The 15,581-nt window shown below is 39.4% G+C and overlaps 1 protein-coding gene across 1 annotated transcript in view; it reads right to left on the bottom strand.

Moving 5' to 3' along the window:
* Positions 1-15,254, bottom strand: part of zgc:154058 (uncharacterized protein LOC795538 homolog) — a 20,508-nt gene extending 5,254 nt beyond the window's left edge. The window contains exons 1-6 of the mRNA XM_035663896.1: positions 15,016-15,254; positions 14,275-14,527; positions 9,012-9,059; positions 8,082-8,168; positions 6,930-6,997; positions 880-1,007 (exon numbers count right to left, since the gene is read on the bottom strand). Coding sequence (XP_035519789.1) covers positions 880-1,007; positions 6,930-6,997; positions 8,082-8,168; positions 9,012-9,059; positions 14,275-14,339 — 396 coding nt within the window. The 5' untranslated portion in view covers positions 14,340-14,527; positions 15,016-15,254. The remainder of the gene's footprint in view (positions 1-879; positions 1,008-6,929; positions 6,998-8,081; positions 8,169-9,011; positions 9,060-14,274; positions 14,528-15,015) is intronic.
* Positions 15,255-15,581: the final 327 nt, after the last annotated feature.

The raw sequence follows: 15,581 nt of genomic DNA, 5'->3' as shown, positions 1-15,581 counted from the left end.
ACACACACACACACAGAGTCAAGGCATACGGCCAGGGCTCCAAATATTTAAGAAATTCTTTTCCAAAGAACAAATATCTACAGGGAAGGAATTCAGGTTGGATTTCCTAACTTAGTGCCAAAGTTTTAACACTAAACTACAAGAAAGAACAGTGTAGGACTGTGTCTATGAAGGCAGAACAGACTTTAATACACCTTAATGCCGATTTACTATGAAATACAAGGTGTGTGTGTGTGAGATAAAGGGGAAAGAGAAGGCGTCAATAAAGGAAGATTGAAGCAAACCCAAAAAGAAACAGAGGCCTGAATATCACTGACAAAACACAAAGACAATCTAATGACAGTCTTATCTTCAGGGCTGCAACTAATAGTTACTTTCTTTTTCGAAAATTTTGCAGATTATTTTCTTGAGTAATTTTTTGGCCTACAAAACATCAGAAGACGGTGACAAATACTCATCATAATATCCTCGAACTGGGCCAACCAATAGTATAAAAAACAACACTATGTGTAAGACCATAAAAAGCAACAAATCCTCTTTAGGAAACTGGAATCAGAGAAATTTTGACTGAAAAAAATACTTTGATGATTAACACAAAGTAGTTGCTGATTCCTTTTTTGATGCTCTTCTAATGAATGTATCAACTAATTTCCACAGATGTATTTCTGTTAGACAGTTTATTCTATATTTCCTATTGATGGATTACTGTTATGCTCTCTTATACTGTCATATGCATGCACACACAAACTGTGTCACTTTATATTTCTCTGGTGAAATCTTACTATGCTAGATCTTTTCCATCATTTCATGTAAATGTATTAAAGTTATTGCATTTGAGCTCTGTTTGTTTTCCTGGGCAAGTAAACCGGATCACCGTACCTGGAAGTTGCCCACCATGATGAGTCCAGCGGCACAGATCCAGCCTGTGGAGAGACTCGCCGTGTTGAGAACACAATTTTGGTGCTTTTCAATGACGTGGGCATAGCGGAGCAGCACAATCACCATAACTACAGACAAAGAGACACATACAGAAACACAGAATATGAGTCAGTTATTGGTGGTTCAGCAGATAAATAACACATCAAAATCCCATCAGAAAAGGAAGAATTTGGAAAAGTAATATTATTTCACACTGACTGGCTTTGATTCAATACAAACACTTCTCACGCCTCATTTAGCCAAATTACGCAAAAAGTTCTTGGAAAGTGATTAAGAGTTACACAAAGTATAATTTCTCTGCCTAACAAGTGGGAGTATGAGAGGCAGAAAATGGCGGGAAAGTGGTAACGATACATGGGCGGGGGTTGGCCCAAGTCTTGCATAACATTAAGAGGTGGAGGCAAACTAAGTACAGTATATGGGACAGATGGCTCCTGATGTGCTAATGCGTTGTGACTGGGGGTATTGTTGGTGCACTGAGGAGCTAACCCCCGCCTGGTTTCTATTTGTTAGCTCCTCACGGCTGGTGCTTGACGAAGGCTGACTGGGCTTGGTGAAAGCAGGGCATAGGGGGGGAATGGAAAAGAGGAGGGTGAGTGGGGAAAAGAAGCCCCTCGTGTCTTGACCTGAAGCCCATACATTGTCTCGGAGACAGAACTGTGTCTTAACTCTGTCACCATCTCTGTATAACAGACATGTTTTAAGATGATCTACGTTGCCAGAAAGAGAATATAAATGGAAACTGTGGTCACAGAGAGGAAAGAAAAACGTTAGCGAAGTACTTGACAATGTAAAGCTTTGTTTCCACTAGTCAGGGTTTGGATATGTTGTGGCCTGTCTGGCTCTAAATCAGTGTCACAATGATGAGACACTTTTCATAACCTGGCCAAAACCTCAATGTGAGGTTTTTATTTATTTATTACATTTATCTTTTATTCACAATGTTGTTGTTGTTTGTTGCAGCAGCAACAAATTATCTTGTGTTAGTTATTTTGTTGTGACAGGTTATTTTGATCAACAGAAGGATAAATTATATTCACAAATATAAATCTGGGAGAGAATTTCAACAATGAAGGACCATTCATCACAACACCATTGTTGAAAACATCAACATTGGTCAACAGGGTCTGTGCAAGTCGTACTAAATTATAAAAAGCATTTAAATCTTTTATTTTAGCTGAATGTTATTTCAACATGTGTTTTTGGAATATAGGATAAACTGTGAAATGTTGTGTTTTTGTTTTTGTCCGTTCTGGGCTACTGTAGAAACAAGGCGGTTCAACACTAAGGCCTCTGTGGAAGAGGAAATGTTTCATTCTAACAAAAACAGTTACACACTAATGAAAATATACCTATGAATTTGATATTCAACTTCTGCCAATAGATCCTCCTAATTAATACACACTGGACCTTTAACATCTATTGTGATTTATCATATAAATAAATATCATTTAATCATCATTTATTTAACAGGGACCATAGAGCTAAGCAAGAAATGTAATGTATACATAGCGTCAGAGCTGTAGCTAATTTGTAAGATATATTTGTTGTAAGAATGTATATCAGTGTTATGTTTGTTCAGATCCTCAAGCCCCACCTTGAGAGTGTGTGTTCTTGTTTGTGTGAGCTGCCCTATGTTCCCACAGCACTAAAATCATCTTGGCAAAGTGATTTCAGTTACAATCATGGAAAAACAAACAGCAGTGTCTCCAGGCTCGGAAACAATCTTGTCTTTGTTATTTTTTTCCTACTCCTTTTTTTTTCCTTTTTGTAAATGGAGAACATACTGTGTTGCTGAAGGGACAAGAAAGTCAACTGCAGTTTATTTCATTAGATTATGGCATTTCGGTCTCTCTGCTGCAGACTGGCTGGCTGTGGATTTTTCCTATTTCAACAAAATGACTTTTTCATCGTCACGAATGAGCATGTTTGAACTCGCTGGCATTTAGCAGTTACCACGAAATGATGTAAGCTAGGCCTGAAGGTTAAAAACACAACAGAACATTTTCCCCATTACTCTCTACAACCACATCCATGTTTTGCTTTTACTTTGTGCACTATAAAAGGCACATTAGTGAGTGGTGTTTTTCTGGTGTATTTCTTTGGAGGATGCATGTCATGCTGAGAGGTTGCAGGCTTCTACAGCACAAGGGTTGCATGTCTCATGGGTAAGCCTCAAACTGACCTCTACCTGGCCTCACATGGTCAGGACAAGCTGTTGTCTGACACCTCAACAACAGGAATAAGTTTACATAAACACACCATGCCTGTGTCCTGAACACAGTCCCAGCTATAGTCACCTTCCACACAACCGCCCTCTTCCGGATTTAACTACTTTTCTCTGAAGTCAGAAAGCCCAAGGGAGGAAGCAGAGTCTGGGCTTAAACACTGACTCACACACTAGACACCAATGCTACTCTATCATGGATGTCACCTTGCAACAACGTGGACGCACTCTAATGAATGTGCAACCCTGCTGTCACAAGCACAGACTTGCTTCTTTGTTCACACACACAGGTGAACACTAAAATGCGCATACACACACACACACACGTGCATATTCCCACTGAAGTCACATCAGCCACACCACACCTCACAGTTAAATAAACCCTGCTGCCTCCACAAGGAGATACGTTTCAACCCAAACACCCAGCTGCATGCTCCCCCACAGAAGGTATGCTGAGAAAGAATACATGCATTGTCTTTGAATCGCTGTGTGTACACTGGCAGAGAGGTGGGAACTGGGATAAAAACGAGAAGAATAATTATGAGGCAACGTACAGTTCATTGAGTCCATCTTATCCTGCATAGGAGTGAACCCCTGAGCCAACTATAGTAGGCACAATCCACAAAGTACGGCATAAATCAATAGGCTAAAAAGCTAAGCACTGATTATTTACAATGGCCTGTTGTACAGCTACATGCCACATTGGCTTAACCTACTTCTTCAGAGCCACAATAACTTGCTTTACAACAGGTATTAACATATGCTATGTTCAGACTGAAAGAATGGTGAAGAAATTAAATAAACACACACAGGGAAGTTGTAAATGCAACCCATGTGACCTGAAGATTGAAGCACTCAAACCACACGCTGGGGAGGTGACAGACGTATTCGGCCAGGTGTAAAAGCAGCTTGACTCAAATGCTGCCACAAAAAGTACAACCACTATTTATTTAATTGTATGCAGACAGATTAAACTAAATAATTAAAGAACTGTGGTTTAAACAGAAAGCAGGCGTGATGTTACATGTGTGTCAGAAATTGACATCTCTATGTTTTGCAAGGATCAAAGAAGTGTCTACTTTTAATGTAATCCATGTGTAGAGTAAGACACGAGAAATCAGCTATAAAATATTAAAAAAATATTGAAAAAGTGTAGGAATTTTTTTGTATTATAATAATTTTGTTTGATCAACAGTCCAAAACCCAAATATATTCAGTTTACTGTTATAGAAAAGCAGTAAATATTCCCACTTGAGAGGCTGGAACAAGTGAATTTTGGTAATATTTGCTTGAAAAATGTTGTTGCAGATACACTTTTTTATCGATCAACTAATCAATTAAACACTCGAGCTATGTTTTTATATTAAATAATTATTACTGGCCGATATGTATTATTCTTACATTATTGTATTTATTATCATATGGATTCTATTTATTATCTCACACTGATGGACGTTCAACACAAACGTTTTCATGTAGTTGTTGTTCTGTCATTGTTTACCTGCCCAGGGATGACAGATGTAAATTAGCTGTTAGCTAACTCTGATCCAATTGCTTTTAATTGTGCGCTGTGCAAAAATGAACAAATAAAAGTTTAAACAAATATAAATAACTGCCTCAAAAATCCGGTATCAGTCAGGTTATAATCCAGTTTAACTACTTCTGGTAACGATCTGGACGCACCTTGTATTTACCAGTAGCTATGGTTACAACCAGTGGAGTCTATTCTTAAAAACAGGCAGTATGATTTTGATAGTACAGACTAGTGTGTAAGGAGTAATGGGCCACTTATCTGCAAAGTTACCACACAATTACATCAAAGTCATCTTGCATAAAAAATTAACAGTCATCATGTTGAGCAATGTGGAGACAGGAAATCTGCAAAATGATGATGAATTTGGTAAGCTTCAAACTATGAGAAGCAAAATTGTTTGGCTGCTACATTGTTTGGTTACCACATAACAATTTCTGAATTGACTTGCCTTTCTGTAGAATAACAGAACAATCACAGTGCGGTGTTTAGCCTACCTCTTTCTTGAACAAATACGTATGTGTGCACCATGCCAACAGACTGACCTACTGCAGTTCAGGGGTCATGGTTGACTAACAGTGCTGGACAAATGCTGGACTGTCACTGCTGCCTGAGCAGACTTCACACTGAGCTGCAACTGTCTGGTCCTTAACAAGATCCCTCAAGCAGTGCACTATATCCAGTCTCTCTACATACACACAAAAAGGCTCTCCCCATGTTTCCTACAGGCAAACCCAGAGCTGTGATCTGGATCTCAACAACACACAGTACACAGCTTAACAAAGTTGAAAGTTGTTTTTGTTTTTTTATCTACTAGGATCATTGTTTTATCGTGTCTCTGCCTTTCTCTCAGATGTATCAAGCAGCAGTCCAGAGTGGCCAATCAGACAGACAGGCAGGCCTTAAATAGCTGCAAGAGGCATGGAGGCTCCTTATGAAAAGACAAACAAGGCAAAGGAACCTCTCCCCCGCTTTAATAATTCTTCAGGGCCGGGCAGCCACACACCCCACCCCACCCCCACCCCCAGCACACCCCCCAGCCACACCCACACCCACCACCAACACACAACGTTTCAAAACCACAGCTGAAATTACCGAATCAGGGGGTAGTTCAGAAACCACCAGTTAACACAGGAACAGCACGCTGTGACTCACAAAAAACATACAGGCCAGCACATGGGAGCTTTTTCCTTTTTTATATCATGTGTGTTTTCCTATGAATAATAAACTGCACACAATGTTGTGTGTGTGTGTGTGTGTGCTGCTTGTACATTTATTACTTTGTATGAAAGCATTCTCATTGTCATTTGTACTTCCCCTTCCATTCAAACTGACCACGTTCAAGGTTTTCACTGGCTCTTCACACAATCAGCTTTTTTCTAAAGGCAACAAAACGTTGTTAATGGTAAATTAGTTACTCTGAAGCCTTAAAATAACCAAGAGTTGATCAAAAGAACTACATTACAATACGTTACAGTACCTGTAAGGAAACTCTCTCCTGCTGATGTAGTTTGAGGAACACATTTTATTATAACTGTGTGTAGGAGAAACAACGGTGGCCATGAAACTGCTTTTCAAGGGCCCTATTACAGCCAGTGTTTGGCTTGTTCGTTCTGGGTTACTGTAGAAACATGATGGTTCAACATGGGGGATTTCATGGAAAGCATCTGTAGATAAAAATGGCTCATTCTAAGGTAACAAAAACAGAACGATTCCTATATATATACATACATACTATATTCCTATAGTATAGCATACCTATGAATATAACCTTTAACATATTTATTTTCTGAAAGTATTTTCTTGTATATTATACAGACAGAAAATGTGTCCGCAACTGTTTTGATAGTTGATTAATTTTTTTTAAAGAAAGATATGTGCTTGTTCCAGGTTTGAAATGTTAGGATTTAATGATATTTTCTATTCTGCATTATAGTAACCCTAATATCAAAAGGTTTTGAACGGTAAGTCAGCAAAAAACAAGACATTTGAACATGTCACCTTGGCCATTTGCGAGTATCCGTCCCTATTTTCTGACATTTTACATACAAAACAAACAGCAGATTGATGGATAATTAAAATAATTGCTAATTGAAGCCCTAATATTGTGAATTCTTATCAGTGATAAGAGGGTGACTCATAGCAGGAATCGAAGTTGATGATTGCGACGTGTCTGTGTGTGTGTGTGTGTGTGTGTGTGTGTGTTGTTTGTGTGTACACATGATGCCTTACCCATAAATGATCCTGTGCTGCAGATAAGGCTGAAGAAGCAGCTCTCGGGGGGAAGAGTCCCACATTTACTGTAAGAGAGAGTACACAGAAATAAACCAGAGAAATACTGTGAATCAACATACGCAGTATACTACACAGCAACAGTGCTACTAATTCCCCTCCCACGTTATGTACTCTGAAATATAGCATGTTTTTAGAAATACATTTCTGCTCATGCAAGGAAGTAAGGGGGGGCTTTGACTTTTCACCTACTGCTTCTCCTCCTCTAGGAATGGGAAATGTTTGTAGGAGGGGAAGGCAGAAGACAGTCAACACAGGCTGTCTGTGCCCAAGCTCCTGCTGCCTACAAGCCAAAGCCTTATCAGCTGACTGGAGTCACACACACATTCTTCATATGAAAATGTAAAAATCAGTACACTCTTCTCACACTGATCATTTTTAAACAATTATTTGATGTATTTAGCATTATGATGGATGGTTATGTACATAAATTGTATACATTTTGAAACATTTAGGCATTTCAACTGTAACTGAACATAAATTTTGAGAGCTACTTTATATTTCTGGGCACATTATCATGCTCATTACCTGTCGTCTGCGTTTAGATGAAAACATAAGAAGTGATTTCTTTGCATTTTATATACAAACCACAGTATTTCCACTCTACAACTGGCCTTTGATGTTGAAAGCTCTGTGGGATAAAAAGCTAAACAAAAGGAGCTGGGAGTGTCTTGATTTTTTCCCAAATGTAAGCCGACTCCTCTGCATGTGTGTTTACATGGTAAAGTGCAGACCCATGCTTTGCCTCTGAACTGCCACGGTGGCAGGCAGGATATTCCAGCCCCAAGTTATTTTCAGAATGCACACACACACACAACACACACACACACACACACACACACACACACACAACACACACACACACACACACACAACACACAACACACAGTCACACACACACAGAGTCACACTCTCAAGAGAACTGTCTACTTCAAGCTCACTCGCTTTCTATCAACAATGTGCCGACAGGGGTCATGTAAAACAATGGGACGGTGTTCCTGTTTTTAACCACCAAACAGAAACTAGAAACAAAGTGACAGAAAAGAGACAGGGGGACAGACAGGGAGAGGTTGGGCTGGGAATCTCACTGACCTGATGAGAGGTACATTGTCTAGTGTGCAGCACAAGGTTGGCCCACTCTGCAAATACAGCTCCTCTTCACATGACTGGTTGTACAACCTGGAACACCAAACATGCGTGCACATGAGCAAGCACACACACAAAGTACTGCAAAGCTCAATGTTAAAAGATACACATACTGGGCAAAATCCCTTTTATGTTAAGTTAAAGTAACAGTTTTATTAGCACAACTTCAATGCTACTCCATTTTTTCTGATTATTATTATTATTATTATTATCATATATATTCTTAGAATGTCTGGAACAAATATTTAATTTGACAAATGAATTGAGAACAATTGCCAATATTAAATCGCAGTTTAGATCCATGTTAAATGTCCAGTGTGTAACATTCAGCAGGATCTACCGGTAGAAATATAATCTAATACCCATAGATATGTTTTCATAAGTGATTAATCACCTGGACATAAGAATCGTTATGTTTCGTTACCTCAGAATGAGCAGTTTTCATCTCCAAGAGGAGCGGGTTTCTACAGTGTACCGTTTCTACAGTAGCCCAGAACGGACAAACCAAATACCTGCTTTAGATAGAGCGTTTTTTGCATTTATTGCAACCTACACAGCCACTGTAGTTTCTTCTACAAGCTTGGAGTGGGAGGCAAGGGGGTTGTAATCTACAACTACACCGCGAGATGCCACTAAATCCTACAAACTGGTCCTTTTAATTTACTGCAGTTTGTTTTTGCTTTCGGTTAATGTGAGCAGATTTAGGTGTGTCTCTTGAATATTTGTGAAGTGACTAAATGTGCCAACAGAGCTTATTACATTCCCTAGAGAAAAAGATTGGGAAAGACAAAGCCACTGACAGTGACATTGGCATGATGCAAGGCATGATTTTGTAGAGTGTGTAGGGATCAACAGAGGTATGATGAAGCAACATACCAGTTATCCACAGGGCAGACATGCTGGTTGTACAGGGCCATGGCATACCTAGAAGAGAGACAGTGTGATTAGCAAAAATAAAAGGCAATTATTTTATGATCATCCAAAGTGACTCAAGTAATAATTCAGAATAATAAATAATATTAAAAACATTTTAATCACTAAAGGAAGGTTAGGAATGCATCATCAGAACCATAGCCACTGCAATATCATGACATTACTGCGTATTACTGTGGCGAGTTGCCCCATAAGAAAGACAGACAGAGATAGCGATGAGGCGTAGTGCTTCTTGAAAACAAGAAAATAAAACAATTAGAATTTGTTTTCAGCAAAACCCCAAAGCCTGTCATTTTCTAACACTACAATATTTTATATTTGTAGTACAATTAACTCTATATGTAAGTGTTCAAACTATACTTACTACCAAAATGTACTTCAAATCACCTCAATCTTTTAATTTGAACCTACTGAATGTCAGCAGTGACCATCACAATATTAAAATCTTGTCAGTCTGAACTGTCACTGAGCTGTACCTGTTTGCTCAACCTGAAGGACCAGGTCACCTGACATTGACCGTTATCAAACCACTCTACGCAGAACTCAAAGAGAGAAAACACTGGTTTGTGTCAGCCAAACTGGTATGATTACTACTAAAAACCAACAGAAGTGTTTATTTGGTCAGGTCACTGACCAGCCGCATGCATAGAGAAGTCAATGGCCAGAGGATCAAAAGACAGAAACTGTATTTTGCAATCTCAAGACCTATATTTTACTAAATCTCCACTGCTTGTTTTATAATCAGCATGCTGGAGATTCATTCATGTTTATTGCCCACAGCTGAATTAAGCATTAAACACTGGACAGAAATGAAAGCTCTGGGTGTATAATGTGGTTGAGACTGACATTCATCAATTAAAATAAAACTAGAGCCAAACCCGATAAAACAGCCAATATTAGTTTACATCGGTATCTGTGTATGTCAGATGATAAAGAAATACAGAAAGAGAGCACTGAAATTATCGTTGTAAATGTTGATATGAGTATCAGCCTCATAAAAGCTGTCATGGATCTGTCTTTGAAGTAAGGGTGCAGAATTAGGCTATGATTTATTAACTGTTCACAAACACCAGGGCTGCAGGATATAAAACATATTGCGATTATTTTGACAGATACTGAAACTGCAATGATTCACGATTAGTGGGGAATGATTTTTGTAATCACAATTTTATTTTTCACTGGAAAAACAATTAAAATTGTGACCACATTTGTTGGGGTGCGTACCAAACAAACATGTTGTCTTACATTTGAAGAACAAGATTTGTATGCCAAGGATCTCTGCAGAACTACAGTACTTCATTATAATGCAGTTTTGACATACATTTGAAAAATTGCAGCTTCTTGTGATTTGGATATTGCACTTGACCTGATTGCAAATTCAATTATAGTGCAACTAAACAATATTAAGATTGCACTGAAAGGGCAAATTTGTTTCTACCAGTGAATGGCCCACTTTCAGATATTTTTGCCTTGGGACTTAAAGTGTCAGGCCCTTGATTATTTTCTCGCCAGCAACATGTACAGCTAAACTGTGTCTGCTCTGTCCGTACATGTCCAAGTCATATGGGACAGCAGTTGTAAATAAGACAAATGTGCAGAAGGCTGAGTGTTAAATGGCTGGTTGCACTGCTCAAAATCAAGAGCAAAGGAAAAAGATAGTCAACAGTCTTAGACGTTAACATATACCAAAATGTGCTCGTCAACATATACGATTATTTGTGATCCTTTTTATGATTCATGATCCTATTTCTGGGTGGGATTTCAGGGAAGCTCCAGAAGGAAAAGCAATTGTCACATTATCCCCTTGTTATCTACACACAGACACGCAGTAAACACTGATAGAATATCTTCAATGGCCAGAAAAAGATGAAAAAACAGACAGACCGAGTCAGACACAGACAGTCAGACAAGGAGACTATTTGTCCTGATTTGTGAAAGCAGTTGTAGTTCAGTAGAAGGTTAAGTACCAATTAAGTATGTTTCCAGGACCCAGGGATAGCGCCCTACTCACAAACCAGTCTGAAGGACAGAGACATGTAAAGACACACACCTGCTACCCACTGACAAGCACACACACACGCTTCATGACAATATCTACTCTATTGGAAACAAAGATTCTGGTGCTGAAGACGTAGCAATATAATAATCCAATAATAATTATAAATGTGTGTTTCATACCATGGCTGCAGTTTCACCCCTGGTTGAAAGCAGGGTCAAAAGGCAGAGTCAGACAACACTCACTGACCTATTCGGATCAATGCTGTAAATCACTTTCATCCATTAAATGTGGTTTGCCATCAATCCAAGCTCATGTTTAGTGTTCAATTTTGTGTTATTATACAATTAAATACTGTTTGCACTGTATTGTACACTAAGAGATAGCTCCCACAAAATCCTACATACAGAAAGTCAACGAATAAAACAACAATCATTACTACGACAGTCAGTCGGTACCCTTAATTGATTGAGGATTAATATTAATTTAAGCCACTAATTTCTTCTAGGAAATCCACATTATGGAGTATCTGTTTGTGTCTTAGTGTAAGTGTGAGCAAGCAGAAGGCAACGTTTTTTTTTTATAGCACTACATGTAATTGGTAAAATGCACATCTGGTATTGACAGACTGCTGTAGAAGGTAGCAACATTTGACTGGCTGCTTATTGGCTGGGATAGGCTATGTGAATTATCATGTGAAAGTCATATGAGCCAGATGGTTCTCTGTAAAGAGCACTGCATAATGCAGTGAGGAAACCCACTGGTGGGAGTGGAATATAGCCGTCAGGTAGAAGGCTGCCACAGCTCCAGCTCCGAGCCCATCAGAGAATACTATGACACCAACTTGACCAAAACAAAAGCAGCTCACAACAAATGCAGAGGCTTACCAAGGGAAAAAATGTAGGAAAAGAAATCATAGCCAGCTGAAATTGTTAAATGTTCCATAACATTTTTTTATATTTGTTCTGCTCTAAAATAGCAGCAGTGCCGCTCTGGGACGTTTCTGAATAAAGCGGTGTTGTTTTTGCTGTATGTGGGTCTAAACTAGCGCATTCTGTGCTCGGAGGAGGAGAAGTAATAATAGGTTTGTTTACATAATTAGACCTCTATCAAAGCTCAGTAGTGGTTGTAAACTGTAATTGCATGCCTGTGAGCAATATATAGGTAGAACAGACCATGCTTCTTCTTTTTTTTTTTTTAAATGTAGGACTGAACAAGGAACAGTAAGGAACAACCTTTATGAAAGATCTGGTATGGACTGTGAACCTCCCCAAAAGCTGTGCAAAAATAACACATCAAGAGACCACAGGAAAGGGTGTGATGTATAAACTATGAATGAATTTTTGGCAGTACAGACTCCAGTTGCTTCGCCGGCTGGTTGCTGTAGCACCTTAAAAACGCACAGTATTTAAAAACTGATCGCTGTGCTTAAAAACTATACAAATCTACACAGCAAGTACTACTTACGAGCACAGTAGAGCCACACTGCAGTTTCGCACACACTGCTAAACTCATAAAAGGTCAGCAAAAGAACCTAAGCCAAGACTCTTGGGTGGGCACAAGCCTGAGCCTTCCTCTGGCTCCACAGACCTTTCGTACACTGGGCATGGCTTCCAGATGCAGAGTGAAAGTTCTGCTCACACTCACTATTACCCTGTTCTAGTATTTACCTTACTCCCTCCCAGTCACCCACAGTGAAAGAGGGAGTTACGCAACATGTCACATCCTTTGACATTCCACTAGTCTGGAAAAAGACCCTTGACTGCTCTTGGAAACAAGGCGCCCTTGTCAAGGTAATGGGAAGGAAATGGATTTAAAGGGACTGACAGTCCGCAGCATTTGGCATCTTACCTCAGATCAACTTTCTACCTCAGAAACAAATGCCAAAACAAGAAAGAAATGTGCAGAGCAAGCACTAATTTTCACCTGCACGTTTCCAACTCAGTAAAGGGCTGTCAGTGTAACTCCTTTTTTTTTTTGCAAATCCCTGCACACCTGAATACACACTCCTGATTGAAATACGAGGCAGCCATGTTCACAAACACAACTAATTGGTTTGCACGTTCTCAGGCAACTCATCATAGATGTAACAGAGTAAATACAGAACTACAACAATTTGGAATTGGGCCATCTGTCTCTCTCCCCCTGAGGTTTGCATTCCTACTCCCAGAGTAATAACAGAGCAGCGAGAAAAGCTGTCAACCCAAATATAACCGGGAGGTATTCACTCCTTTTCTCTCCGGTACATCTGCTCAGATACTGTAGTGCAGATAATTAAGATATACTGCAAATCTGCACATCTCACTTTTAAGAGAGGGGTGATAATCCCAGATCCTTCCTAGAAAGAGTTAATCCACATGCAATTGCCATGGCTCCCAGGAATTCAGGGTAAATATGCAATGTTACTCTCCTGGAGGCAAGAGAGGCGGAGGTGTCCGAAGGTTTTAGCTTAAATATGAACGTGTAATTCGTTAGAATATGACGCTGGGTGTCACTACATGTATTCTATGTGAAATATCATCATGCAAAATATAATTTTCACTATGATATTTCTGTTCATTACATTATACACTGTGATATTTAATTTAAATAAATAAAAAGAAATAAAAAAAAAGAGGAGATAAAGATGCAAAAATCCAGATGTTCACTGTTTTTTCACAGATGTGAGAATCTGAAAATTATTAAGCAGGATAATGGTTTATGAGACAGTGGGCAAAAAGCTTTTTTACACTATTGCACATGGATACATTGTGATTATATTGTTATTGATTATTCAGATCTATTTAGCATTTATTCTATTTAGAAATGTATATATAGTGTTTTGGTTAATAAAAAAGTTGATAATCTGCTGGGGACATGGTGTTTTTCTTGTACCTGGTGGCATTTAAAATAAATAGTGTGAATGACCAAATAGGCGTATGTCGAAATGTTGTGGCTACCAATGCAGAAATGACTCACTAAATTCACTTTTACAAGGTTACTGTACGGACAGAAAAAAATCCCTGTTGCATCACAAAGTCTTAATATTCTCTTACATTATAACCTGTGTAACACGCTTTGCATCAGTGCTCACTGCCAAGGCAGCAGGCAATTTTACAAACGCGCTCAGTCTCAGTGGACTTGAGTAGGTTCTTGTTTGTGTGAGATTTTTAGCCTGTGCAGTTATAAAGATCTGATGTTTTACTACAAAAGAAAATGCAAAACACTTACACAACCCATATCCCAGTGATGGTCAGAACTGGGAGGCTAACAGGCAGTATCATCCAGAGAGACATCTTCCAGCACCTTGAACAGCCCCTTTCTTCTTTTTCCTCTTCGGCCAGCCGAGCAATATCTGCTCAAGTAGTACTAACATTTAACTGAGTGTGACTGACATCTGCACTGCCACCGACTGATTCATCTTCTTGATGATGATGGAGGATGGTAGATGGGACACTGGGGGGGGACAGATCAGTCCTTTTAGCTGGTGAATGAGAGGAGATTGAAGTGAGTTGGTCAGGATCACTCATCAACTAATCAGAGAGCAATTATAATCATCATTAAGGCTTGCCAGCTGAATCTGAGTAAGACCCTGTAGTCAGGGTTATGTGATGCTCACAACAATTTCTAGTGTATAGAAGGTGTAAGACTGCAAAGAAAAACACCTGTAACGCAACCCAATACAATATCACTTTATGCTGCTTTTATGAAGCTGTGATGTTAATTTAAAGTTCACCAAAGATCACTGAGATTTTGGAGTTGCATCCAACAGTAAATCGTATTTTAGCTCAATTTAAACATAGAGTTGGGTGACGGCTAGGTTACATATCACAGGTAGCGTAACGTTAGGTTTACACGTTTTTTTTTTTTAAGTTGGTTGCATCCTTTCTCATGCCATAAGCTGAGTAGCTGCTCACCTTCACGTTTCTAGCCAGCAACAACGACGAACATCAAAAGCAAATCTGTACTCACCTCCTCCCGTTATGATAGCTACAAAGTTTTCTCCTGTTGCTGTTTTATTTATTATTTTTTTGGGGTTACTTTGAGTACGCCGACCTGTTCCTCCACACCTCTGGTAGCCCAAAAACTATTCCACACTGCACTCGCAGGACACGGTTGAGCCCTATTTCAAGCAGAAATCCCTGTTTTCTTCCCGAACAACAGCAGTCCCGTCGGCCGTCCTCGCTTTGAACGGGAGTGGGGGAAGTCGCTCTCATCGCCGCCACGAGACAATCCAGCTGTTTTGACTCCGCCCACACAGAACCTGTAGCGTACGTTGCGTTCACGTTGTGGGCGGGGACGAGAGGAAAATAACTAGGTATAAAAGCAGTTTGTGTGTGTGTGAATGAGAGTGTGTATGAGTGTGTGTGTGTGTGTGTGTGTGTGTGTGAGTTGTCTTTTACAGTATAATGATGGCAGCTTAAGAACAACTAAATTAGTTTTCACCAACAGTCTCAGTTTCAAACATTTTGAACGTGTCCTGCTTGATAACAGGAAGTAAACTCGGAACCTAGTTGTTACCTAGCAACGCCATTCAT

This window comes from Morone saxatilis, unplaced genomic scaffold, assembly GCF_004916995.1.
Source record: "Morone saxatilis isolate NCDOM2014 unplaced genomic scaffold, NCSU_SB_2.0 Contig19, whole genome shotgun sequence".
NCBI classification, from domain to species: Eukaryota; Metazoa; Chordata; class Actinopteri; family Moronidae; genus Morone; species Morone saxatilis.
The sequence above is the reverse complement of the archived record's forward strand: the minus strand, read 5'-3'. Positions and strand labels throughout refer to the sequence as shown.